This window comes from Fusarium flagelliforme (genome assembly GCF_020744385.1).
Source record: "Fusarium flagelliforme strain FIESC 12 MPI-CAGE-AA-0113 chromosome Unknown B0J16scaffold_7, whole genome shotgun sequence".
NCBI classification, from domain to species: Eukaryota; Fungi; Ascomycota; class Sordariomycetes; order Hypocreales; family Nectriaceae; genus Fusarium; species Fusarium flagelliforme.
The window spans coordinates 2,513,830-2,539,425 of record NW_025763509.1 but is presented as its reverse complement, the minus strand read 5'-3'; the positions used below and the strand labels follow the sequence as shown (position 1 = coordinate 2,539,425).

The window sequence follows — 25,596 nt, the reverse complement described above, 5'->3', positions numbered from 1 at the left end:
TTATTGAAATTCATTAGTTAAGCACTGTATTATACTAGCTGTTCTTTTCCACGTTGGCCAGTGAAACTAATAACAGTAGTATCCCGCATAGTTCGAAGGCCATCCCAATTAGGAACAAAGTTATTGCACCAGGTTTAACGCTCAGCTTGCAGTTCGTATTCTCTTGGAGACAGTCATTGCGATTGGAAGGACCGGATCACCACGACCCTGGCCTTTGGGTGTCTGACCATCTCTTCACTTGTCTTGTTGGATTGGTTTCGTCCATGCACAGCATCCTTATCTTCAGATGCATAGATGTTTCCAAGGCTGTTGGCGCTTGAGACGGTGTCGCCGTACGATGTTACCAAATGATGGGTACCACTTCGTCATCGATGGCAACCATGATGGGCCCTGGAGAACAACGACACTGTACACACATTAGCATGAGAACAATACCACAGACATACCTGAGAATCACCCTCTACTGCACATCAAGGAGAGAAACTGGTATCGCTCACGGTGACCTGCGACCTCCAGCCGAGCTGCGAGGTCGACCTCAGAGACCAGCCGAGCTGCGAATCCGAGCAGGCCCCTACTACCTCCCGGTTATTTCACGGAAAGACAAAGAAGACTCGTTCGCGTGAGTGTAATCCGGAATTTTATGACGAGGTAGCTGCGGTGGACGAGATTTCTCCTCAGTAGAAGCGCAAGAGGCTATTTGTGGCGTGTTGAGTTGGTGATGTTGGAAGGTTGAAGGCAGAAGAGGTTGCGCGAGAGGGATGACGTCAAGAGATTGTGGGGTGGGCCACGAATCAATCCAACGACCAGAACTCTGACTTTATGGACATCGGATTTGAAGAGATAAGATTGGCAAATGATTTTGTGAACAAGATGTAAAAATACAAGTAAAAGGGTCCAATAAATGAATGAATTGGCTGTGAGAGCCAGTAGAGGCGCAATGTTAAACAACATATCTTTAACGAGAGAGAAAAAGAATACTAGACAGGCGTGATCGGTATTCGTTTTTGTCTCCAGGTTTACCTATTCATATCGCGCTCTTGTTCGGGACGATATGAATGAGGACACATGGTTCGGGACTAGTTGACATAAGAATTGAACATATGTAGTGTGGAACACGACGTTTTGTTACTCGCAATCTCGAGTCTCTTGATCTTCAAACTTTGATACAGTCCTATTGTACGGTTCGTTTCGAGCATATGGATTAGCAAGCTTGTAGTAGCCGAGATCCATTGTAAACCATTATTCTATTTGCCTGCAAGTCGAGATCGTGAATTGCCTATAAACCTCCCGGTAATCTTTCACTTTAGGGTAATATGTTCAACTTGGGACATTTGTGTACCTTCGCGATTGTTGTGTGTTTGAGAATAGCGTGGCGGTAGGTCGAACAAATTTGGGTTTTCGTGTGTGATTTTGGCTAAGTACCTCATCAAGAAACTGGCGGTCTGACGCTTCCGACAGAGTTCTTTTGTTGCCTGGATTGAAAAGAGACGGTTGCAGCAGTTTTCCGTTGGTGTGAGAGTAGACAATAATTGGATGCCCCCTCGGATGGTTGTGAAAAGGATCATCCTCCAAACCTGGGGCGCCGAAATAAAGTTCTTTACGTGCTTTTCTGGATTGATATTATGGCTGATATATTCGCCTCTCATGATTAAGACGGTTACTTGTTTTGACAGCCTGACACCCCCCAAGCCTAGATCTCGAAACCTCTGAACAAGAAGAGGCAAGGTAAAATGACTGTGGGAAGTCCCAATACAAAGGCCGATGACTAGACCGATCGCCTTCGTTGAGCGCAGCGTATTACTGTCAGGGAATCGGTTTCCCGATGGTGTTCACAGTGGCACTGTTCAAGGTACATAGTACTTGTTGTTTCATTGACTCCGGTGCAATGCTGTGGACTTCTGGCACTGCCAGGGCCACTCTTCTTCACGTGCCTATCTACAGTTGTTTTTCTCGCCCCACCTAGTCCCTGACATCTTTCCTCATCCCATTTCCTTTCATCTTCACTACTCATCACCACATCCATCAACTTTCATTACTACATCCTTCACCTCACACCACCGCTATCTGACAACCTCTTCTATCTGAACGCCCCTAAGCCTACCTCCAGTGATCTTTCTACCATTCTTTCCACGTCCTATCGGCTCTGAAGTGTTCTCGCCAAGATGCCTTCCTCCAGGAGCCAACGGCCCGCCGCCCGTTCCCCGGTATGTTCATTTCCTTTATCATCACACGATACTTACGATACTAACGACATAAAGGCACAGCGAATCAGAGATCAGGTCGCTTCTGTAACAAAGCACATTTCGTTCATCGACGAGCCAGTTGTTGACGTGGCGCCTACCGAGACTATCGAGGATGACCCCACCTCTCAAGATATACAGCCAGAATCGCCCTGTATTACCCGCGAGGACTACGTCTGTCACTCAAGCGTTGAGCTCGTCCCGATTCAGCGATTTGTCCACAAACACTACGAATATCAGTTCGTCAAGCCGTGGGATGTCGCAGGGATGTCTAACGATGGATGGGAAGTGTGGACTCCCAATACCACTTCTGACGAAAGTTCTGACAGCACTTCTGACAACGACGATGCCCACGACATGACCGCAGTGGGCTGCTCTTGCCAACCCGCAGCATACCGGATCAGGTACAGAGACGTTATGTATCTCCGTCCTGATCGCTGTGTTTCTGGTTGGGGTGATTGGAACACATACCGTCCCGACCAGATAGTTGAAGGCCATGAAGACACTAGAGATTGGCATGCGCCCACAAAGGGACCCTTCATGACGATTCTTCAAGATGGCACTGGGCGGTCCGCTTTCGATCTCTTCAAAGTGGTGAATGAGCAGTCCAGGGGGCTCCCGACTCTACGCGAGGCAGTGAAGTTCTATCAGGAGCAAGTTCAGCAGGAGGATTGGCAGGAGGTTGAAGAATGTGACTTCTGCTCGGGAGATCGAGCCGGTTCTGGGAATGTTTTGTTCAGAGTTTGAGTGTAAAACATCTGGAGATTCCTTACCTTATATCTGATAAGGAACTCAGACTTTACTCCCTGATTGTTTTGGAAGATTGTATATGACTTGGTTTTGGAATTATGAGTATGATGACGCGGAAGGAGAGGATAGATTCAGTAGCGGTCGTGTAGGGAAGATGCTTCCACAGAATGATGATTATTTGTCCTGACCCGAATGTGCCGTCCGTTCCCTATGACCAACACCCCTCTATCTCCTGGTAGGGAGCCATGACCACAGCGTACAGCGCTTTCTCCAGACGTTGAAAGAAGGGGATTGCATTGGTCTTCTGAGTGACTAATTGCAAACCGTTGTCATGACTTCTTTTTGATCCGCAGTGATGAGCTTAGACAGGGGTAGACATTGAGGCTACTCTTATGATTCGAGATAGCATCTCTCTTTCCTTGAATATCTTCATTGGTGCAACTTGCAAATTAATAATTAATCATTTACTATTTATTCTCCGCTAAATCGTCGACAAGCTACCGAAATCTCCCCTCCTTCTACCTTCAAAGCCCTCCCGGCGCGCCCTGTCCCTTCTCGGCATTCTGTTTCCCTTGGTATAAATATCCCCTGTTCTAACATTACTATATGTATCTTCCGACCAAAATATTCGGGGGACATTAGTCCAAGGAAGCGGACGGTTGGTTACACCTAGGCGTGGATGAATACTGTCTTCACAGCATGTCCGAATTTCCAAGCCCACTCAATTCTCATGAGGCCGGGAATAAGTCATTCGCAAATACAAATAAGCGAAGCCATGAGAAAAGAATACGGAACAATCCTGCCAGTAAACTTCATAACAACAATCCAACAAGAGACTGTAATACAGTTAGTTATCCGGATTGTTCGAGAGGTAGTTTGGCCCGCGAAACATATAACGCCTTTTAGCTTTCTTATAACGTAGGAGGAGAGCCGACGTATCTGTTTAAGCACACACCACCAGATACGGCAGGTCCAGAGGGTGAGGTATAACCAGGTAATGACTAAAAGGAAGAAGATGAAAAGAAAGGCAAAGCGGGGTGGAAGGGCATAGTCGATGAATTTCATGAACGTCTTGTAACCAGAAACGATAACCAATACGATGCCTTTCCCAAGGAGCAGGAGCCGGTTCGTCCAGCCCATAAAGAAAACGAAAATTGCGCTAACGATCGCTACCCAGCGATTGAGAAAGTAAAATAAATATCCGACAAAGGTTAAGACATGCATGAAGACTCTCACGATGACCGTGGGATTTTCCAAGAGGTTGATAATCCTGCTTGCCATCGAAATTGTCCCAGTCAACGTCGACAAGATAAAGGCTCTAGTTTGCAAATATCCGGCTGCAAAGGCAAATGCCTCAGCATATGCATCATTGTAAGGATACATGGTGAAGTTGATGTTGTTGCGGTGTTAAAGTGCTGTGGTGCTGTAGTAACGTTGTAGTGTTAGATGCTGTGATGTTGGTTATAAAGAGAATTCTAACAATTGGAGACGATAGAGAGCCTTCTATATAGCCAGAGATCGAGATGCTGTGATCTCCTACCAATTTAAGCCCGGTCTTCCTCTCCTTTGTTTAGTTATTTAAGGAAAAGGTCTAAATCTAAAAATGGTGTTTTGTTCAATCTATCTCGAACAAAGAAGACGTTTTACTCTTTGTTTTCATTGCTTGACTTGGAATCTTCACTCAATGACACCTTGTTCATTTCTTATAGCCGAAGGAAGAAGAGTGATTTATATTAATAGATGCTTCATGTCTTTGATTGACACTTTACGTCGCAACTGAAGCTGGATTCCCTCTGATCTTGTTCCGGCAGCGAAAGAAGATTGTCACCATTCGGTCCTGTGATCGATTGTTCTTAATTCCCGCCGGCTCTCCTACGCAAGGCAGTGCATATCTACCTTTCAATGAACCATTCTGACATTTCCGTATTGCGAATAGGGAATCGACGCATTGTGCTAAGAGATTGGCGCTCAATGTGAACGATTTCGCCGAAAAGAACCCTGTACGGGGTTACTAGCATTTAACACACTATTTCCTAGAGCTACAATTCCTCCAATACTGAGTTGGTAGAGTGAGAACCAAGTCCCTCCAATAGCCCCTCTCCTGCTCACGAGACACCTCTCTCAACTTCAGAAACCATGCCAACGGATCAACAGACCTCACACTGATCCGAGACATAGCAAAAACATACCGATCCATCTGCACTCCAGCACTGTAATAGCCATTCACTTCCTAGTCACCAGAGTTCAACGTCCCGTCCAATGGATCAAGTGAAGCCGCGACGTGGGACTCATCGGTCTGATTCCGACGGTTCCTCGGTCTCACCGAACTTCCTCCTCTGGCCAGCCAGTCTCACGTCCGGTACAGCCTGAAGCGCAGGCGCGTGCTCAACACCGACCAAGTGGAGGACGATACGTTCCGAGAAGGAATCGTATGGTTTGAATGGAACCTTGACCCAGCTGACGGAGGGGAAAAGATCAGGTTCATCGAAACTGCGCGTCGGGTGGTGGAGGCACTTCAAGAGTCGCCATGGGATGTCGGCTTTGTAGACATAGGCGTGATCATGGTCTTCGTCATTTGTGACAAGAAGACGCGTCTGATAAATCAGCTTGACTGTCGCATTTGAATGGAATGGTGACTTACTGGAAAGACAACTTGTGCCGGGTCGTGGTTTCTGTACTACTGAAACTGGGCCAGGCTGAGAAGCAGACACACTATATAAGGGTCGGTGCGCCAGTCCTGGGGAACCATTCGCGCTAGTCTGCGGTCATAGATTCGTTGAACGGCATCGTTGTTCATGCCTCGGGGAGCTCCAGGAGCGGTGTGTCTCTTTCTGCGAACGTTGTCGATGTCGTATCGGTAATAGCCGAAAATTGGCTCTGGTATTCCCATGGCTGGGTTGTCGTTGACGGCGTTAAGCTTCTCCTTGTCGATGCGGTAAACATCACATCCACTCGCACGATGAATGAGACTCCCGGCAAAGTAGAACGCCGGGTGTTCTCTAGAGAAAGAAGTCAGTTTGAAGTGACAATGGGGATTCAAGGTGGGACTCACTGGACAAACGACAAGAGAGTACTACTGCCTCGACGAATGAGTAAGTCGGCGACGTAGACTGACTTCAAACTGTGCGCGTATCTTGTCGCAACTTTCTCGGCGCTTGCTGTCCGGGCCTTGTCCTCGGGGGCTTGAAGGAGTACATTGTCGGTGATCTGGTTGAAAGTGCAGTCGACGACTCGAAGATGGAATTCAGTCCATGTGATAGGATGAGTAGCGAAACCAGGGTTGACGACGCTAAGATCGTGAAAAGTCGTGTCTGCGGTCAACATGGTGGCGGCTACTCGGTTGCCCTGTTTGTGTTGTGATGGAAGAATTGGAAAAGGTCGGGACGCGAACGAACAGCGCGAGTGCACGTGACAGTTGGCTAGACAGCAGTTCAGGAGTAGAAGTGACTTTCTGGACTGACAATTTACTACGACAGAAGAGGCTTGGAGACAAAATAGAGTCTTGATGTACAGCCGGTCTTGAGAAGGAAGCAATTGTGCGAGCATAATCAGGGATGACTTGAGTGCGGGTCTCTGTTGCACCTGCAAAGTTCTCCACCAAGGCTACGACCATGACAACCAGGAGTAGACACAAGATCCGCACTACGGATAGGACATGGCTTTAATGGTTGGCCAAGCTTTTGAATGAAACTTAAAGTTAATGACATTTCATAAATGTCCGGTCCCTGCTTTGAGTTTTTTGCCCATAAAAGCGTTAACTCCTTCTGGTTTTGAAATTGCCAGGAAATCCTATACGGCATATTGGTATAACCTTTTTAACATACAGGCTACTTTGGTGGGCATGTACTTGCAAGTAGTCAAAGGCTTAAAAAGGAAAGGGAAGTTCGGCATCGCACTTTGTCATTAAATATTACCCAATTGGTGTCTTGGAACTTCTTGGCATCAGATATGCTCCTGCCCATTATGTTGAAAAAAGTCTTACAAGCCGTCTCAACGAACGATCGGTAAAAGCCCAAGGTAGCTGTTCTCAATACCCCCGTTTAGACGTTTTTAGGCGCAGAAGAGATCACGATAAACGTGTTGACGAATGATGCAGGTCGAGTGAACAGGGAAAGTGGTGACAGGTCGTCGGTAATTTAAGTCTGGGAGTCAATAGCTGTGGTCTTACAATTCTTTGGCTCTTGATAGTAAACATCTCGGGCCGCTTCAAGCTGTGACTGTTTGAAGACGCGGTTCTCTCCGGAGAGATGCAAAAGGTCGACTGGCGGAGATTCATAGCTGCGAAACTGACGGTCAATCCCAAGTCGTAAGTAGATGTATGTGGGTTATTGAACAATGCTCGCTCGTGTCCCCCACTGGCTCTGGATGAACAGCGCCACGGTTCCAGAAGCTCTCCTGACGGACCGGCTCCCCCAACTCGGAGTAAGCACTAGACCTTGAACAAACTCATTGTCCTTGGACACACCACCTCCCGAATTGACAATGTTGATGTTCTTGATTGTAGTTGAGGCAGACAGATAGTTCCATTTACAGCTGGGATACTGCCAGGATGCATGATATCCAAAGTCAGGGCGAAAATGATCCAACGGCGCTCACTGCTACATCTGTTGTGTATAGTCAACCCGCGATATTGCAACGAAACATTATCGGCTGTTCTCTTACAACGTTCGATGGTAGAGTTACCAATAGAAGTTCCTCGTGGCTTCCAAAGGCCATCCCAATTAAGAACAAAGTCGTTTCAATGGCGTTGCTGTTTATCGGACTTACATGACATTCCATTACCCTACATCTTGATCGGCAGCATAAGTTTAACGACCCTAACTGAACAATCAAACCTCAGTCACTATGAGCTCCAAGGCGCAATCAGATATAGCATTACAAACTCGAACGACGTTTAGTATGAATTACGCGCGTTGCAAGCCATTCCCTGGACCAATTAATCAAACGTGTAAACTTCTAAGTGCAAACTTGCCACACCCTGTGGCGCAGCGCCGGCGTGGCGAATAAGAAGCTGGTCCACCAAAGAAGCGCTGTAAATAAGTGCAGATGCAGCGCGTGGACGGTACTTCAGCGGTGTACCAAATTGTTCACCGGTCGACTCTTGAGCAACCTGTTGCTGAGTCATTGTACGGAATGATACGAGCTGCATAGTTAGAGTTCAGTTACTGTAGGTAGCTTCAATTAATATAAGCCCGTGCTGACCTGTGTAAAGGGGTCAGCTATAAATTCTGTGGTACAAGGAACAGAAAGCGAGACCTACATACTGATCTATATTTACCATGTGTAAACCGTTTAGGTGACCTTGAGCCCTACTAAGTTATAGATATCCTCATTTTATTATATTTACAATATATTGAATAAGCCATTCGTCTTGTCTCTTCAGCTTGTGATAGATCTGACTGATACAACATTCACCCCGGCCGTAAGTCCACCACATACAGCGCATCTCTCGTATCAGACCAGCAAAGCAAGCAAACAACGCCAGAGCAATCGGATCTTGTTGCCTGAGCAAAGCCACGTACTTGTCTGATATAGCAAACATCCAGGCAAAGACGTCCATATTTTCCAATTGTTCCAGCGGTTTATCATAAACAGCGCGAAAGGCTCGCCGCAGGTGGTCGATTGTGCTGTCATAGGCATCTAGCCTTTCCGTATCTTTGACACGATCGTATATCGCCGTCTGCAGCTTGGACCATGCGCTGGATTGGTCTGTATCCAGAGTTATCAAGGGATCGAAAAGCCTTATCCGTCGTTCAGATCCAAGCTCGAACATAGGCTTCAGTGGACCCGAATGTAACACTTGCTCGTACGGGGGGCCGAGGAGATGTCTGGTGCCGCGGTAAAGAACAACACATTCAATCAAGCTCTCACACCCAATTTCAGTTGGCTGCTCGGTATCAGGACCACACTTGGGCGAGTGGCCACAGCCGCGTGCAAGCGAGATTATGCATGTCAGTGCTGAGAAAAGAAACACGGCGGTGCAATTTTCTGTTGTAATGTTATTCAATGCTTTTTGTGCACCCGTCACAGCCTGCTGTTGTAGCTCAATGCCCGATGCCCACCTGGCCTGGTTCTGGTCAGGTAGCTCGTGAGCCATATGCATCGAAGATAACGCCAGAATGGCATGGATAACAAAGGGGAAAGAGAATCCGATACGCGGTATGTCGACCTGCCAAAGGCCCTGAACCTGTCCGTTGACAGAGAGTGTCAGAGCTGTGGAGGATGTGAAATGATGCAGTAGACTCAAGTGTTGAAGCGTGTAGGTACCGTTGGCCGACTGCAGGCCCTGACCTGGAAGTACTAAGGCTTCTGGCGTTTCATACAAACATTCAGAGGTTCCATGGATCTGGCAATTTCTACATCGCGGCTTGATCTCATCACACTACAAGTACAATTAATAAGCAGGCGCGCGTTCCAATGAAGGGAGGGTGATGATCGAACCTTGATTCTCCTACGTTTACACGTTAGGCAGCCTGTCCTGGTCTTGTTGTGTGCTCGCCGCATCCCTCAGTCGGAACCGTCGCGTGAGAAACAAAGACGCGCGTTAAAGGCCTGGCCCAAGCAGCAGGGTAAGTTGGAAAATCCAAATGCCTATCAAATGGATTACTTTGATGACTAGGTGGTCGGGACCACGTTTCTCCTGCTAGGCTAACTGCAATGGTCTAAGCGCAAGTCCCTTCGATGATCAGCTGTCAGCTGTCTACGATAAAGTTCTATCGATTGTACTTTCAGTTGCCATACTAAAACTGTATTTTAGAAGAAGCATCCGTTATGGTGAATATCAACGGTATCGGTAACTTCAGCTAAAGTAAGTTATTTTCGAAAGGCTAAGTGTATAAAAGTTAGGCATAGGGGAAGCAAATGAACCCCCCTTGATACTCCAAATGTTAAAGAAACAATTTTACATTTACGGGTGAGAATGGGATATTGCACGCTGTAAACTTACGTAAAGAATTCACGTAAAAGGTAAGAATCGAAGATGTTCTTAAGCTTTGTATGTTCATATTTCAGCTCCCAGAAGACTGGTTACGAGCGGAAAGTATCGCCGGTCCGTGATCGGACCAATGAGAGAGCGACATACTTACCTCCGTCCACAAATTAACTTTGCATTGACACTGGTCAGTGCTTCGTACCGATATACGAGGTCTACGCTAGTCCTTCCATGTGTATTAAATATCGTAGCCTTAATTTTATGTTCCCTGGATAATGTTCCACATCAAAATATAAATAAAGTCATAGACTCAGCTCAGTACCATTCCAAACAACACCTTCATCTTTCATTCTTTCCTTTCAACCTTTCCTACTTTATACACTCCCTAAAAAACGTACAACTTCAACTTACCTACACCATGGTTTCTCCTACATTCCTCTTTCTGTCCACGCTGTCTGGCATCGTTGCGGTTGCCTCTGCCGATTCCGGCTGCCGCTGTGGCGACTCAGCCTATCTCGCCATCCCCCGGGTCAACCTGTCCACCCCAGAGCAACTGAAGCCATGTGCTGCCTACAGTTAGTTGCGCTCGCTTCCTCCTCTGTACCTGAGACAGATACTAATACTTGTTCTAGAGCTTCTTGATGCTCGAGGTTCCGGAGAGCCGCAAGGTGTTTCCCTTATGTTCCAGAACACTATCGAGCGGATTTTGGCCAACAACACCGGCGCCGTCAGCCAAGCCGTCATCTATCCCGCGGGGTTCGACCAGAATGTTACCGCCGGTGTAAACTTCGTTACCAACGTCATCAAGTATGGCCTCCAGGATTGTCCTAAGCAAAAGTACTTCCTCTTCGGCTACTCTCAGGGTGCAACTGTTGTTCAGAAAGCGCTGAATGAACTCGACGATACAAGCATCGCCGCTGTCAGCAGCATTGTAATGGTTGGAAACCCGTATCGCATGCCTGGTAGATTCTCCAACGTCGACAGCCAAGGCCATCATGATAACCGCACTGCGAATGGATTGTTTACAATCCAGTCTCTGCAGTCAAACGACAGCATTCCTACGTTCAACGAGAGTCTTGACCGCAGTGGAAAGGTTGCTGACATTTGTTTGGAGGTGAGTAGTTCTTTTCTTAATACAGATCGATCTTCGTTAACATTAGACCTCTAGAACGACATTGTTTGCTCCTTTGATCCCGAGTGCAAGTGCCAGCTTGCCAGTGATCATTTGTCATATGGCCTGATGAAGCCTGTCCAGGACCAGATTTTCAATCATGTCGTCTCCCGATTCTAGGCTGGATAAGCGTGCTAGTGAGTGTCATGGTGTTATAAGCCGACAGGAAGATTAGTCACCCTGTTTACATTCTCACACTTTTCAACAATTACACTCTTTAGCTATTTAATACAATTAGCCCTGAAACTTTACTATTAGCTCTAAATAAGTACTTGGTACCAATTAACTTAGCTTTAAACTATACTAAATCTTTATTATAGAAAAATAATTTAGAAAGCTTTATTATTTATTTTCTATTTACTTTATTACCCTAAACGAAATACACTAGTAGACTTACATAATAGTGTAAGAATTTCTAATGTTGCTATTAGCTAGATTGTAATTAAATACTACTACTAAAACTTAATAATTTCTAACCTATTGCTAGCTTAGAATAACCCTATCTATATTTTCTGGATATAGCTTTAATAGAAAGTTCCCCAAGATATCTTGCAAGTCACCTTTAGAGAGCGAGAATGTTATTGGGAGATCCTTCTTATGTCTCTTCAAAAGTAGGACCCAATTTCAACAATCAATAAAGGACAATCATCTCCAATCTGTACAGTCAGTGTAATAGACTGCCAAACCCAACGGAGACGGAGAGCTAGATATTGTCCAGTGTGCTTCAGAACCAGTTATCAATTCACCTTCGTTTTTGAAACGATATCCACCTTTCAAAGCCTTCTTTATATACAGAGTCTGTGGCATGCTCTTGGAACAAATCACCACATAAAATCGCGACAACGTAGGCTGCCTTGTTGACATTGGAAGCCGTCAACATTATGGTCGGTTGGTGCGAATCATAGTTCGTGATAATGAAGGGCTGGTTTGGCCTTGGAAGTGATGGCTTTATAGAGGCTATTCAAATAGGAGGAGGGTTTTAATTGAGTGGAGATCATATGCCCCTGGACAGAATGAGAATTGTACGCAAACACCCCGAACAATCGTATGTCTCCCACAGGTGCTCGTTTTCAACAGTGACTTCCCATCCATCTACCCTCAAGTCTGGAGCCCATTCCCCTTCCCCTGTCTCGTTGTAGAACCGCTCAACCCGTATCTCTCGAAGATCAGGGAGCCCATTTTGGATAATCAATTCATGAATTTCTTTGTTGACAATTTCACGCCTGCTTCTATACCAGGACCCGCCAAAGGTCTCACACCAATGCAAGTATAAGGTTTGCAAAGATGGCGGCAAGACCTCATGAAACCGCAAGGCTGGTCGACCAACTTCCTCACCTGGTTCTCTCGGAACCCCTAGCAGTACCTCTTTGTCGATTTTGAGATGTTTCAACGAGCTGAGGTCTTGAAGCAGCCCAAGTCTACCCTCGGTGGGATGATTATCACTGTAGTCGTGAGTGTGGAAGTCGAACTCCCCCAGCCCGCGTCCAAGTTGCCTCAGCACATCGCCGAAGTCATTCAAGTTAACTATCCAGCTATCCTCTTCCATATCCTCTTCCCTGCTCAAGTCGGCCAACTGAATCGACAGACTTTTCAAGTTTGGACAGCGAGTGAGGACACTCCTCAGGCCAGTAGCGTCTATGACTGACTCTTTCAAATCCAAGCATCGGAGGTTAGAAGCTCGATCAGGCCATCTGAGTTGCCTACTTGTATCCCCAGTCCAGTCGATACCAAGGGTACGTAGTATTTTCAGTGTGGGATGAAGGAGAATGGGCTCAATCACCAAGGCAGACAGAACCCCTTCGCTGCCTCCTGCTCTTATCCTTACTTCTGTCAGATTGGGAAAACTGTAGTCTGCAGACATGTTTCCCATGATCATTGGCGCGTGTTTGTGGTTTGTCTTGTCATTGTCTTGATGACCATCTTCATGATCCTCTTCTTCCTGGTGAATTTGAATCAGCAAACCGTCTTCAACTCCGAGGCATCCGCTGAGCATGAACGGCAAAGGACTTTCAACGCAAGGCACTGTGCAATCAACAAACTGTGACTGGGCCATATATGCCACAGCGAGAGTCCCGAAGGCGCACCCATCCGAGATTGACTTTTTAAGCCATTTGGTAGTAGACGGTGGAAGGTTGAGAGATTCGAGGGCTTGTCTAAAGATGCTTTCAACCGGGATGTGGACCAATGCGGAACTCATCCGACAGGGACTCCCTGTCTCGTCGTCAAAGGAAACATTGCGGACGTGTTGACCCAATTTGGGGTTTTCGCTCAAAGTTCTCAAGAGGAGTATCTGGACGAGCGCTTCTTCATCACGTCCTTCAAGAAGAAGAGTGCGATAAAGGAAAGATTGTGCAACGCGTCGGAAACGGCGGGATACTTGTGAGAGTGAATGCAAGGTTCTGGGACATTCGTGATTCAGTTGAGCGCCGTACATCCACCAATTCTTCAAAGGCATGTAGTCTTCGAAGTTGGCAAATATCTGCTGCCAGATCTCGTCAGGTAGGTCCATCATTCTCGTGAAGATTGAAGCCTCTAACTTGCCCAACTTCCTTTGCTCTCTTTGAGCGATATCATATTAATCCATGTCATTGGCGCTAACCGGATTCCAGGTTAGTCTCAGTCGCGGGCTAAACGATGCCAGCGATTGGCTTGTCATTTTCGCTACCAGACACTTTTGACGTGAGCCCGGAATTTCGCAAAGTGAGTTCATATTTTATTTAGCTTACTTTTATCAATTGATTTGCCATACAAGACGTGGTCCTTCGATCGGATGTATATTTTTGCTATAGTCTTTCCCTCCCTTTTGTAGCCCATAGGTCGTGCTTGTTGCTACACCGTGCTTAATTGTCAACCGCCTGTTTGCAGAAAGAGTTAGATGTCTCTCAAACCCGCATCTTGGAGCAATTTGTCTATCGGCTTCTTCTCCCATCAGACCTATAAACGACTGATATCTCATGGACCCGGATTCTAGTAGACATATAACGTCTCGACCGAGACAGTGCCAGTCGTATGCACAGCGGAGCTAGGCTATTCGTTTTTCGTTCACTTTGCTACCCTGGACTGGACACCTATTTGATTTTTTTGAAGGTCAGTTTTCAAGTCGCGCAGCTTATACCACCACAATGCTGTTGGACGCACGGACAGACTTGCGCGATAGGGTAGGCAATTTCAAGCGTCACCATTAGCTAGATTATAACGAGAAATTCTAACCCAACTTGACAATTTCTGACCTGGCGAGAGTTCAAGATAATCGAAGAATGGCCGCTCATTTTGTTATCTCGAATGAACATGGTCATTGCAACCGTTCAGCGAACGCTCACGTGGAGTGACTTCAAGTTCTTAGTTCTGATCGGCTTTGCCAGCAATCGTCGCTTCTCGAACATACTCATCGCGAAAACGGAAGGCAACGAGCTCACCGCAACCAGCTTCACCTTAACCAACCCATACCCACAAGACGGAGTACCAGCTACGAAGACAATAACTGGGCATATGTGATAGGATAATACGAGAGAGGACGGAGAATAGGGTTAGAGGACAAACTAATTTTGGTTCCATTACTAACGGCAACGCCCTTCTTCGAACCTACAACGGTCTTTCATCCCATCTTTAGAGCCTCTGATTGGTGTCGAGCGAGTTTAAGCTCTGAATGGCAACCAACAATGAGGGGGCTGAGCTAAAATTTCGAAACGACCTTGGCAGATACGTTTGACGTCCCGAACTCTTCTGGGCCGAGTCTCACACTCCCGCTGCTTACTCTCGTTCGCTCTAATTCCCTAGCTTTGACCTTCGACACTGGGCGGAAGTTACACTGCGTCAACACCAGGTAAAGGGACGAATATTGTTACTTCTGCGACTGCTGATTGCGACGAGCACTGTTCTTTTCCTTAGTTCTTGGATAGACCTACCGCAGAGGTTGATGGGTGAGCCTGGTATGCTGAGGATTTTGATGAAGGAAGGAGAAAAAAGTTGAAACGCAAGGCTCTGTCAGGCAGCAGTTCCATATCACGCTTGTTACTGCAGCGATGCCTCCCTGACGCTTTGCCCAGGTTGTCAATACCTAGTCTATGCCGAATCAGAAAGCTCTGGAGTAGCAGCAACCTCTTGGTCTAGCAGCATTGAGACGAAGCTCTCATCCGTGCCGCACTCCGAACAATTCACCAAAGCCACCATCCGGATTATTTAGTGGATCAGCAACATAGGGCTAGAGCACACCTCGCAAATTCCTCAACACCTATATCGCTCGATTTACACAGCATCCCTTGTTGTGTCAGCCTTTGAGTCGATCGCTTGACTTTCTACGACGACACTGCCTAAAGTAGTGCCAAACCAGTTCTAACCCACCGACTGGATCGAAAAGGTGTACCAAATTATGACTGACTATGGGTTACTGAGTCAAAAACTGTCTTTGCCCTCAAGGCTAACTCGAGACCTGCAAGAAGCCTAGGTGGGTAACAGAAGAGATTTCCTTCAAGGTTTAGGCTACAAAATTAAGGTAGCCTTGAGGCCCATCTAAGGTTGCACAAGATGACTAAACTATTTCGTCTCTTATGTTTATAACGGTTGATTCTACTGACACCCTGCGGGAAGCGTAATAGATCCGATAAGATACGTGATAAGATACAAGATAAGATAAGCCACACTGAGCCCATCAATTGAATACCAGCTTTCAAAGCGCCACAACCCAAACGTGCGCAACCTTCACCAAGTACATTCCTTCCCACCGGCGCAAATTAACTAGTAGGCTAGCAGCAGCGAAGCATGCCCTATGGGGTGCGCAGATATGCCACTTTTACCCATGTCAGAAGACGCAAAGTTTGGTGGACGTGCGTCGGTCTGAGTGGTTGAGGAGGCATCACGAGCAAAACAACATAGGAAAAGCAGCCGGGATCACCATCTTCCCAACATGCGGTAGCAATTATATCTCTGTAGCTCTCTTCAGATTAATCAATAGGCCACACGAAGTATCGATTGCTTAGTAGAGCATCACGTATCACCAGACCACCAATCTTTTTGTCAAATTGTTTTGCTGTCCACATTACCCGGTAGTGGGGCAAGTGCGCTTACCACGGACCTGGCTGTATAGCGTCTGGTGCATACCAACATCGCGACTTAATCTCCAACTGGATGGACCGGTTGCTTGTCATTAGCTAGTCGCACAAGATATAAAGCTTGAAAGTTGGTACTGAGATGGCTCCGAGCTGACAAACAATTATTTTTACGGGTTTTTCGTCCTTGGTAGAAAAGCGACTGGCGCCCCACTCTGTGCAAAGAACGTTGCGTACCTCAACCAACACCTTGACTTGGGCTCCAACTTCGAACCCCAATTGCTCACCATCCTACGGTCGCATATTGAACACGATTGAAGTACTGACTGACTGGATCTTACTGACTGAAAGAATCCTGATTAGGGTTGCTCTTGGTACTATTAAGGCAAGGCTGCTGATTCGCCATTTTCCCAACCATGTCTTACACCACGATTTGGTTTCCAATTCCCGAGAGTGAATTGCTCGCCGTTGTTCTGATAAAATGAGGACTGTAAGTAGAAGAACTATAGTTCGAGGTCTTCGTAACTAGTAGAGAACATGCTGGCCGCGATTTTGTCCGTATTGGAAGGTCGCCGGTGGCTCAATTTGCTCGTCGCAGCTCAATTACACTACAACTTATGACATCACCCTGTCGCATCCGTCCGACCTTGCTGTGTGAAATATCGGATACTATGTGATTCAGGAATTAATGTCTAGTATGAAGTAGATTTAATTGCTCAGCATGTTCTCTTTGTCTATCGCAAGTTGAGACCGTGATTTCTCTCCATTGAACGAACCATCGCCTTGTTTAAGGAACAAAGCAATTAAATTGACTGAGGTGGAGGTCATTTTGCTGGTGACTAGCGAGGTGTTAGCGTCATGATGTGATAATTTGATTGGCTGAGGTGTCGGGCTGAAGTGTGAGTACCTAGAAAGGTGCCAGAAGCCCACTAGCTTGTAGGGGACAAGCGGCAGAAGCATGGGGCTTATAGCGCTAAACTTGCCCCTACATCTGCACTGCTGTGTTGTCAATTCTGTTTGTTCTTCTCCTCAATCACTATTGTACTCCGGTCCTGTTCTTGTTCGTTCAATTGTCTGTATTCAATGCTAACAAACTATGTCATTCTATGTTCTTGTCTCCTTGGTCTAATGCCGCCATGTCCTGTTCTGCTAAGCCGCAGTTGGTCCTCAACCTCATCGACTCCCAGTGCTCCAGCTCCGGCTTCGTTCCTTTCCCAGCTCAATTCAGTTCAGCTGAAATTATTCGTCTCGGCATTGGCTTCATGTAGATTCTCAGATATCCATCTGCTGCACTTACCCGCTGCGGTCTTCACTCACCATGTCTTGCCCCCACTTCCCAGCTCTCAGCTGCCAGCGCCCAGCCTCCCAAGCGGCGCCCGGGACTAGCCCAATGGGCTTGTCGCTTATGCATATCAGACAGTTGCGCAGGCGTTCGATAGGGATAAGCGACTCCAAGGTAAAGTATGTAAGATGACTGGTGTACTTTTTATTCGGTGTATATACTTAGACTCCAGTCCAAGCTAGTAATGGACATCATCGCATCAATACATATGACCCCAATAGCTGGGAATACCCTTTCTGAGCGACGAAACCAATCTTACCCTGATCCAATTGAGCAATTTCGCCACGCCTGTTGTACCGCCCGAGACTGCCAGGCGGAGTCGCTTCCAGACTTCCAGCCAGATTTGGGTGCCTACCGCGCCGAAACCCTTGGTGCCGTGATGATCGTTGCCAAGACCTCCTCTGTTGATCATGGTTGATGGACCCGAACAGGTTGAGTAACTCCTCACTCGACGAGGGTCAGTGGTGATGAGATCATTGGCAATACGGGACTCGTACTCCAGAACTTTCTTCATATCTGGGAAAACAACCTCAATCTCAATACCATGGTCCCTCTCCAACCTCCTCTTCATGACAGTGCCGATCGAGCTCGGGTTGTGATCGGAATAGACAAGAGCAAGCCAAGCATCTTCATGTGTCGTTCCCTCTTCAAGGTCTTCGTCGAGTTCCTCCTTCATAAAGTCTTCCTTGAAGTTGCATTGCGCAAGATCGATGATGTAGGGCTTGTTGAGTTGTTTGTCGACTGCCACATTACGTGGGGAACTGTCGTTGAGGATGAGGCCGCGTTCGTTGATCTGATAAGCCCCATCTACAGCGCGCTGAACAAGTTCCTCCAAGCCCGCTGGGGAGGCCATCTCATCATAATGGTCGAAGAGGTTTGGCCCGTCGATATACTCAAGGAGGATCCCATAGGGGCTGAAGAAGTAGTCCACTCTCGAGTTGCCACTTTCGCGTGGAATTCGTACAGACGCGAACATTCGAGGGATCACGACGCCCTGCAAATCCTGTAGGTGGTTGTATGCCCTGACCTCCGTTTGGTGGAATTCGCAAGACTCATGCCAGAGTTCAAGTTCAAACTTGGCTTGTGCCTCGGGCTCTTCGGGCTCGTCTAGCCAGGCGGAGGCTCCTAGGAATGACAGTAGTTCGACCTCCTCTTCCTCTTTCATTCGTTCCTCTTTGCTTCGGAGGAAAGGCACAGGCTGTTCTCGGAGCACAAACGCCTTGAAAGCCTCCTCATCTTCGACGCGACAGGGAATGTGTTGTCCCTCAGGATCCCTTCGTAGCGATGACCCGAATCGACGGTCGAAAAGCTTGAGAACTGCTCGTTTATTTCCGCCGGGGGTGTCGCATGTGGCTGGCGTATCGAATGTGACGAGCATGACGGGGGCCATGGTGACTGAGAGAACCTTTTCGATCTTGACCGAGAGGTTCGACACCGACTGCAGCATGAAAGACTTGGGGGTATCGAGGACCTGTAGGTTGAGCGAGGCGCCAGCCTGGTAGCCGGGGATGATTGAGTCGGACATGTTTTCGCGCGCACCTAGATGTTGTGAGTCGCCTGTTTGATGCAACGACAAGAATGGCTTACCAGATTCACTCGCAGGCTCCATGGTTGCAGAGTTTCTCGAGGTGGTGATAAAATGGAATGGTCGATGGCGGTTTGTTGTGTTGGCTGCTGGCTTTTTGTGTGGTGACTCAGATGCGAAAATTGTTGTAGGTGGAGAGTTGAGTTTGGAGGGAAAGGCGGCAAGCGTTAGAGAGGTACGGAGGTACTGCTTAAAGCTGTCACTGCCGTGCCACTGCTTTTGTGTAACTGTCTTTGTGTGACTGAGACTGTGTTCACATAATTGACCCTATGGTATCAGAACAACTGGGCTCCAGTGGCAGAAGAGATGAAATGATATGTTCACTTTATATGTTCAGGCTGCTGTACTATGATGGCATGAATCTAAGAACAATTCTTCTTTTATCCACCCAGCTGTGTGACTGCAGCTGTACAAGTGCATTCATGCAACCGGGTCACTGCTATGGACTGCAGTGGCAGTTGTCACTGCTGCAGCAATTGTCACGGCTATGACAATTGTCACTGCTGTAGCCATGTACCACTAGCTTAGATGACTTCCTCCTCCCTCCTCCCTTCCTCGAAGAAACAAATCATTCTAACACAACTCCGAAGATCAAGCTACCCCCTTCCCGAACACCGACCTACTAACACCACCACTTTACACCGTCAACAGCCAGCAGACAGTCAACATGGCCCCCCTAACAAAGCGGCTTGAGGACCAGCTGAAGACCTATCTGGAGGCTGCGAAGCCAAGCCTCCTTACTATCCCGGAGCCGGTGGTCGGGCAGTGGTCCGGAGGTCACGGAGAAGGCCGCTCAACCGCCAAAGTCACCTTCCACATTGATTTCATGTTCACTTCGGCGGGCAAGTACATGACTCGTCTAACCTACAATCAGGGCAAGAGAAAGATTCCCATTGATGGGACGAAGAAAGAGTGGGGTGAGAAGATCGACCCTACTGAGGTCCTCACTACATACCAGGAGGCGTTTGGTGTTGCGGAGCAGAAGGAAGACAACAACAAGAAGAAGAATTGAACGCCCGCTAACATTCGGTACGACTCATGATCGACGACTCTAACGATGGTCCCGACGAAGTAGACTTCTTGGTCCCTTTTTCGATTTCTTTTTTGTACTGGCGTGGACAGAAGACATGTCCTCTGAATCTTTGGATAAGTGGTGGTCTACACTAACATATCAACCATTTCGTCTCTTACCCTTGGGGGCTTACACCCTGAAACCGATCTAGACATCGCAAAGGCGAGGTCTGGATAAGCATTGACGACAGCAAATCTTGTTTCCTTTTTTGCCTTGTTCTATCTTGTATGTCTGGAAACGGTGTCAATCGGTCAGTGATTACACATTGGGAAAACCGGTTCAGACACTGTATAGTGTAGCGAAGGATTGGTTGTATTAGTGTTGATAGTAATAAACCCATCATTTGCATTAATGGTATCGTTGTGACTGGGCGTTGAGGAATTCCACAGATAAAATAGGGCTTTGATCGTCCACTATGAGAGACCAGTTTTAGTCCATTCTGTTAACATCCAGTCGTGCTAAGTTACACTTCTCCCGTAATATATTGATTCGCATCGTCAACCGTACAACAGGAAGTTAGAGCGATATGGAGTCTTTTGTGTTGACGAGGTTGCCGAATCAAGATGCTATTCTTCACGAACAATTGAACGTCGTCAGTCAGCATGTTGCAGTCTTCCGCGCGGCGTAAACAGGTGTTCACGGGCTTGAAGGGTCTGTACACGTTACAGTAGGCCGGCATAAAAGAGTCGAGCGGAAATTACGAGGCCTCTATCGTTCTCCAGATGAGAGGACTAAAGTATCGACTGAAATCATTGGGAGTCCATCGCGCTGCTATACCTTTGACAGTCGGGATCAAAATGTCTCCAGACCATAGCGCAGTCAGTCGTAAAAGGGAGCGCTTCGACTTCTAACGTTCGGACTTTTAACTCTGCTAAACTCTTACAAGCGGTATCAGTGGTTATCAGGGTATTGAATTCATAAAATCCCACACCGCCCTGAAGATGTCAAACTATATACTTGAACCTTATGATGATTCTATAGGGAACTTACCTATCCGAAAATTATCAAGCTCTTGATTCTTCGACTCGAGTCATGCATTCCAGTTCACGATGACCATCATCCTAGATTCCATACTCTTCCAGTGTTGTAAGCAATTGGAGCACGGAAAAGCTCCGGGGCACTAGAGAAATGACTCGTCAAACGATTCTTGGTGATTCAGTAGCAGGCCAGGATAGACGCTTCAGTTTCTGGTTCTAGCATCTCAAACATTGAGGAAAAAAAAGCAAAGCAACGAGGTCTCCGGTATAAAAATACTCTACCGTCGACGATAGCTGTAGTGGCGTGTAGTTTAACCAGCGAGAGAATGACGCAGACCAAGTCAAACAATAGCCTTTAATAACAATAAGACCATATCTATACATCTGTCACATAAACTATAATCCAACGAGAATTTTGCCCGATCCGCTTCGCCATGGCTATCATGTATAACGGTCAACCATTGCAGGCAATTGGAAGTAAATAACACATCTGTTGGAGCAGCATTCATCTGCAAACGCTGTGTGGGTAACTTCCAGTCCGTCATACGTTCATACCAAGACGATAGAGAGCACGGTGCTATTTAACGAAGCGTGAGCTTCAACGCAGGAGCTGCCGTAGTTGCTTTGATGTGCGTTAGTGGCTTAATATCCGACTATCAAGTAAAGAGGAACGCAATGTATACCTGGAGTTTGGCTATGAGTTGACCTCCATCAGTGGGCTTAGCGCCAAGGAGGCTTATAAGGTCCCGTTTTCCATCTTGTATATCTAGGATATACTGGTCACATCCTGTTAGTGTAGAATCACACCAGCTGACTATATGACTTACCTGCTCGATAGAACCGCTTATTACGAACCGAATAGTTGTCACCTCTTGAGTCTGGCCAAGTCGGTGGATTCTAGCAAGTGCCTGTTCTTCTATAGATGGATTCCACTGCGGCTCTAATAGGTATGCCCGTGAGGCCGCAGTGAGGGTAAGACAACGGAAGGGTTAGCCCTAGGCACCCATGGTCATGCGACATATACTTACCCAACCGCTCCACAGCCTAAGGATAAGAGAAGCACCGGTATTGTCTCTTGCCGTGAGAAGTCGCTGATAATCTGGCTTCGCTTCTCCGCGTTCGACTTGCCGTCAATCTGAACACAGCCAATCCCAGCGCCCCTGAGAGCTGAGGTTGTAAAATCCAGAATCGATGTGCGATAAGAGAAGACAACACTAGAATCCTAGGTAAGTTACAGTAGCTCCATTATCAGGATGGCCTTACCTTTTTGTCCCAGTAGCGCAACTCTGAAGGTCCTTGATCAAAGCTTGAATCTTTGTTGGCCACTGACCTTTGGTCAGTGACGATTCAGGTTGTGGGTTGTTCGGGCACGGATCAGGAAGGATGCTTGATGTGCATAATGGTAAGCATTCTTGAGGACGGGTAAAGATGTCTCCAAAGGGGCTTGCATTCGCTTCTGAGCCGCAATCATCATGTCTCACGTCATCAGTTATTGTGCTTGGCGTTGAGAATTCGTCTGGTTCTCCGGATGATAGAAAGCAGTCGTTTGACAAAGGTTCAGATAAAGCCTCTTCTAAACCAGGCTGTCGACAACCTAGCTCACAAATGACTCGCAGAGCATTTATCTTCTGGAGAACATTGCTATAGCCTTCCTGGGGCATTCGTGAAGCGAGGGTATCTTCGAGACATCGGATAGCTTTCTGCTTTATAGTGTCATAGGCGTATTGCTCTTCAAGGTTGAGTTGGAGAAACCGTCGGTAGTCTGTTCTCTGTGGTAGGGTAATCACGTTCTTGGACCGTCGTAACATGATATAACCCAGTAACTGTACTAACATTCGAGGCCCTCTTTCTTCTCCTCGAACACAGGGGTTCGTGAAGGCTTCGTTAAAACTCCTTTTCTCATGGTATGGTGTAAGACGAAGGAAGGAAAAGAGGCTAAAGAGCTCAGAAAGTCGATTCTGCATGGGGGTTCCGGTGACAGCCCATCTGCAGCTGGATCTGAGAGCACATACGGCACGCGCTTTAGATGTCGATGCATCTTTGACCTCATGCGCTGACAGGCATTAGATCTTGCAAAAGTTCCAATCGTTTTTACTATCCACTTACCTTCGTCCAGAACCACACGATGCCAATTATGTGAGAAGATAGGACTTTGCTTCTGATCTCGCCACTCCTTCGCAAGCGTACTGTACGTCGTAAGGATAATGTCATGAAATTCCACATCGGTTTCCTGGATCCGCTGTCGTCCATGGTGCCGCCGCCAGCTAAAGTGCTCTGCAGATAAGTGCCTATGTCGATCAGCATCCGTTTCTCTACCGTTGTAGTCTGTTCTACTGTCAAACAAAATTGGACTGACTTTGCGAGCTCCTTCTCCCAGTTATGCAGCACTTCAATGTTTAGTAACATGCTTTCGCATATATGGTAGAGCGAAACTAACAGGAAGGAGGCAGGACTAGAAGCGTGCCCCTGCCCAGGAGTTTGTCACCTGAACTGTTAAGTTTTGGCTCCTTTCCTAGGGCTTTGTCGTGTGCAATGAGTGAAATCATGCTGAGAGTCTTTCCGAGCCCCATGGCGTCAGCAATAATTCCCCCTCTAAATATTAAAGGCTGTGTGTGATGTAGGGATGAGTCAACGTTATTGGTGTAGCTATGGCAATCAGGTTAGTTCATCGCCTCAAAGTTCATGGCATATACTTACATGACACGACCAACATAGTCAATGGATTTAGACCAGACATCTTGCCCATGATCATTAAGTCTCCACCCTAATTCTCGACGTATCATAAAACTGAGGCCTTGTTTTTGATGACTAGGTGCTGTCAGCTCTTTTGTTACAACGATTGACAATCTTTTATCATCTAACCTCATTAGTTCAGTTAGTAGATATGACGATCCAGGCGTCTCAGGCAAAGTATGCTCTGAACTCAGCTTGTCCAATACATCTGTGATTACCAAATTCTCGTCTCTTACCGATGATATCTGTTCAGAACTGGACCGGATGTCCTGGAAGTCAACGGTTCGAATGCCTGGCTTGTTGATGAAGCGCTGCGGATTGAAGTATGGTATGTCTCGAAGTGCGAGTGTTGGATCCTGCAAGTATAGCTCAAGATCATGGAAAAGGTCGCAGAGGTCCGGGGCAAGGTCTCGAGGGCCATACAAGGTAGCCCATACCGTAGTCTTTTTTTCTTTCCCCTTCTGCAACTGTGATGACATTCCCAGTAGCTCAAATTCGATTCCATGGCGACTGAACAACTCTAATAGCTTGGTATCGCGGGCCTCCAAAGTGCCGTAAGTAGTTCCGAGCGACAAAGACTGGAGTGTGCCCTTAACGCCTAGGTTGAGCGGCAATCTGTCTGGGAAAGACTGTCTGCCACTGGCGTCGGTGGCACAGAGGGAAGTTAACGATGTCAACTTCTTAGGTTAATCTGATTGTGCTGTATATGGGTACTGGGAAAGGGCCTTACCGTTCCGAAGCAGACGGTTTCAGCTATATCTTCAGCAATGACGGAAGTGCTCGTTGCACAAGCACCATCCATGAGCATGGAGTTTTGGAAACTCGGTTGTGGGGCAACTTTGTCCAGACAGGGAGTGTCTACAGGTGTTGTCGAATTAATACCGATGACGGTGCACTCCAGAAAGCTTTGGGGGTTTATGTCCCATGATTCAGAATCAGGCAATGGCCCATCGTGCGGCTCAGGTGTCAAGCCTCGGGAACACGCGAATGAAGTTGAATTCTCTAGTCTTCTTCTCTTGACTAAATGTTCATCTGGTGCGGCCATTGCGGACAAAGGCGTGATGGTTGAATTTGGTGGGCTCAGTATTTGAGAACAATAACTAGATTTTAGGGTTTCATCCGTAGATTGCCCAAGGAGGCTAGATGTGTAGGAAACGGATTAAAAAACGGCGAATCATACAATTGGAGGTCACCAACAATCCCGAGGAATAAGAATGGGTTTAGTTGATGACTGGCAAGCCGAGGAGGCGTCTCGCGCCGTCCCGTAGTCTTTACGGTGCTGTGGGGGCCTCAGGGGGTGGCAGTGTCTATTTCAACAGCATTTCAAGCCCCCTTCTTTGTTTCGGCGGTACCTAACATCCCTCAGTGTAGTGGCTGAGTATAGCGGTGAATGTCTCAACCCTGTCCGATGACGGCCGATGTATGGTCGAGGTGTACTGCAATGAAATCCACCCCAATGATTTCGCGTCTGGCTTACTGCGCCCCTCCCCCCGCACAAAAAAAAAAAAAAAAAGGCTGATGGCGGTAAACCCATGGTGCAGACGGTTTCCATTGCGACATTGTAAGTAAAATAACCGGGAACCCCGAATGGCAGTAATGGTAGATAGCAGTCAATAGAGTAAGTCCGAAAAATAGATCGATATTTGGCAGTCAGTCGAAGGTTCGGGAACAACAACCAACCGTTCCCCTTTCTAGATCCGGTCAAGTTTGTTTGTTACATTTCAGTAAGTCTCCTCCTAGGGCTTACTAG

At 47.2% G+C, this 25,596-nt stretch overlaps 8 protein-coding genes across 8 annotated transcripts; 3 read left to right on the top strand and 5 right to left on the bottom strand.

The window, feature by feature from the left end:
- Positions 1–2,016: 2,016 nt before the first annotated feature.
- B0J16DRAFT_375770 (uncharacterized protein) lies at positions 2,017–2,987 on the top strand (the record flags this gene model as incomplete). Its single annotated transcript, XM_046130723.1, has 2 exons — positions 2,017–2,204; positions 2,259–2,987. The coding sequence occupies exons 1-2, from the start codon at positions 2,163–2,165 to the stop codon at positions 2,985–2,987; spliced, it is 771 nt and encodes a 256-aa protein (XP_045979405.1). The 5' UTR covers positions 2,017–2,162.
- A 2,123-nt stretch (positions 2,988–5,110) lies between these two features.
- Positions 5,111–6,314, bottom strand: B0J16DRAFT_310687 (uncharacterized protein; the record flags this gene model as incomplete). The annotated part of the gene is made up of 3 exons (XM_046124981.1): positions 5,111–5,630; positions 5,669–5,989; positions 6,043–6,314. 3 exons carry the CDS (start codon positions 6,312–6,314, stop codon positions 5,279–5,281), a joined length of 945 nt encoding a protein of 314 aa, XP_045979404.1. The 3' UTR covers positions 5,111–5,278.
- Positions 6,315–8,181: 1,867 nt separating this feature from the next.
- Positions 8,182–9,552, bottom strand: B0J16DRAFT_310684 (uncharacterized protein). The gene is made up of 3 exons (XM_046124980.1): positions 9,432–9,552; positions 8,251–9,372; positions 8,182–8,192 (listed from the first exon to the last, which is right to left on the bottom strand). Exons 1-2 carry the CDS (start codon positions 9,492–9,494, stop codon positions 8,320–8,322), a joined length of 1,116 nt encoding a protein of 371 aa, XP_045979403.1. The 5' UTR covers positions 9,495–9,552; the 3' UTR covers positions 8,182–8,192; positions 8,251–8,319.
- Positions 9,553–10,600: 1,048 nt separating this feature from the next.
- B0J16DRAFT_274830 (cutinase) lies at positions 10,601–11,212 on the top strand (the record flags this gene model as incomplete). The annotated part of the gene is made up of 2 exons (XM_046123685.1): positions 10,601–11,035; positions 11,090–11,212. The coding sequence occupies 2 exons, from the start codon at positions 10,601–10,603 to the stop codon at positions 11,210–11,212; spliced, it is 558 nt and encodes a 185-aa protein (XP_045979402.1).
- Positions 11,213–12,095: 883 nt separating this feature from the next.
- On the bottom strand, positions 12,096–13,604 carry B0J16DRAFT_292981 (uncharacterized protein; the record flags this gene model as incomplete). Its single annotated transcript, XM_046124350.1, has 1 exon — positions 12,096–13,604. A coding segment is annotated over one exon (1,509 nt), but the record flags the coding sequence as incomplete, so codon positions are not given.
- Positions 13,605–16,961: 3,357 nt separating this feature from the next.
- B0J16DRAFT_388886 (uncharacterized protein) lies at positions 16,962–19,088 on the bottom strand (the record flags this gene model as incomplete). Its single annotated transcript, XM_046131783.1, has 3 exons — positions 16,962–16,976; positions 17,739–19,018; positions 19,067–19,088. 3 exons carry the CDS (start codon positions 19,086–19,088, stop codon positions 16,962–16,964), a joined length of 1,317 nt encoding a protein of 438 aa, XP_045979400.1.
- Positions 19,089–19,731: 643 nt separating this feature from the next.
- Positions 19,732–20,076, top strand: B0J16DRAFT_388885 (uncharacterized protein; the record flags this gene model as incomplete). The annotated part of the gene is made up of 1 exon (XM_046131782.1): positions 19,732–20,076. The coding sequence occupies one exon, from the start codon at positions 19,732–19,734 to the stop codon at positions 20,074–20,076; it is 345 nt and encodes a 114-aa protein (XP_045979399.1).
- A 1,354-nt stretch (positions 20,077–21,430) lies between these two features.
- On the bottom strand, positions 21,431–25,071 carry B0J16DRAFT_349489 (SNF2 family N-terminal domain-containing protein). Its single transcript, XM_046128918.1, has 10 exons — positions 24,577–25,071; positions 23,976–24,523; positions 23,811–23,921; positions 23,551–23,759; positions 23,470–23,500; positions 23,220–23,401; positions 22,377–23,166; positions 22,143–22,327; positions 21,941–22,092; positions 21,431–21,889 (listed from the first exon to the last, which is right to left on the bottom strand). Exons 1-10 carry the CDS (start codon positions 24,889–24,891, stop codon positions 21,770–21,772), a joined length of 2,643 nt encoding a protein of 880 aa, XP_045979398.1. The 5' UTR covers positions 24,892–25,071; the 3' UTR covers positions 21,431–21,769.
- Positions 25,072–25,596: the final 525 nt, after the last annotated feature.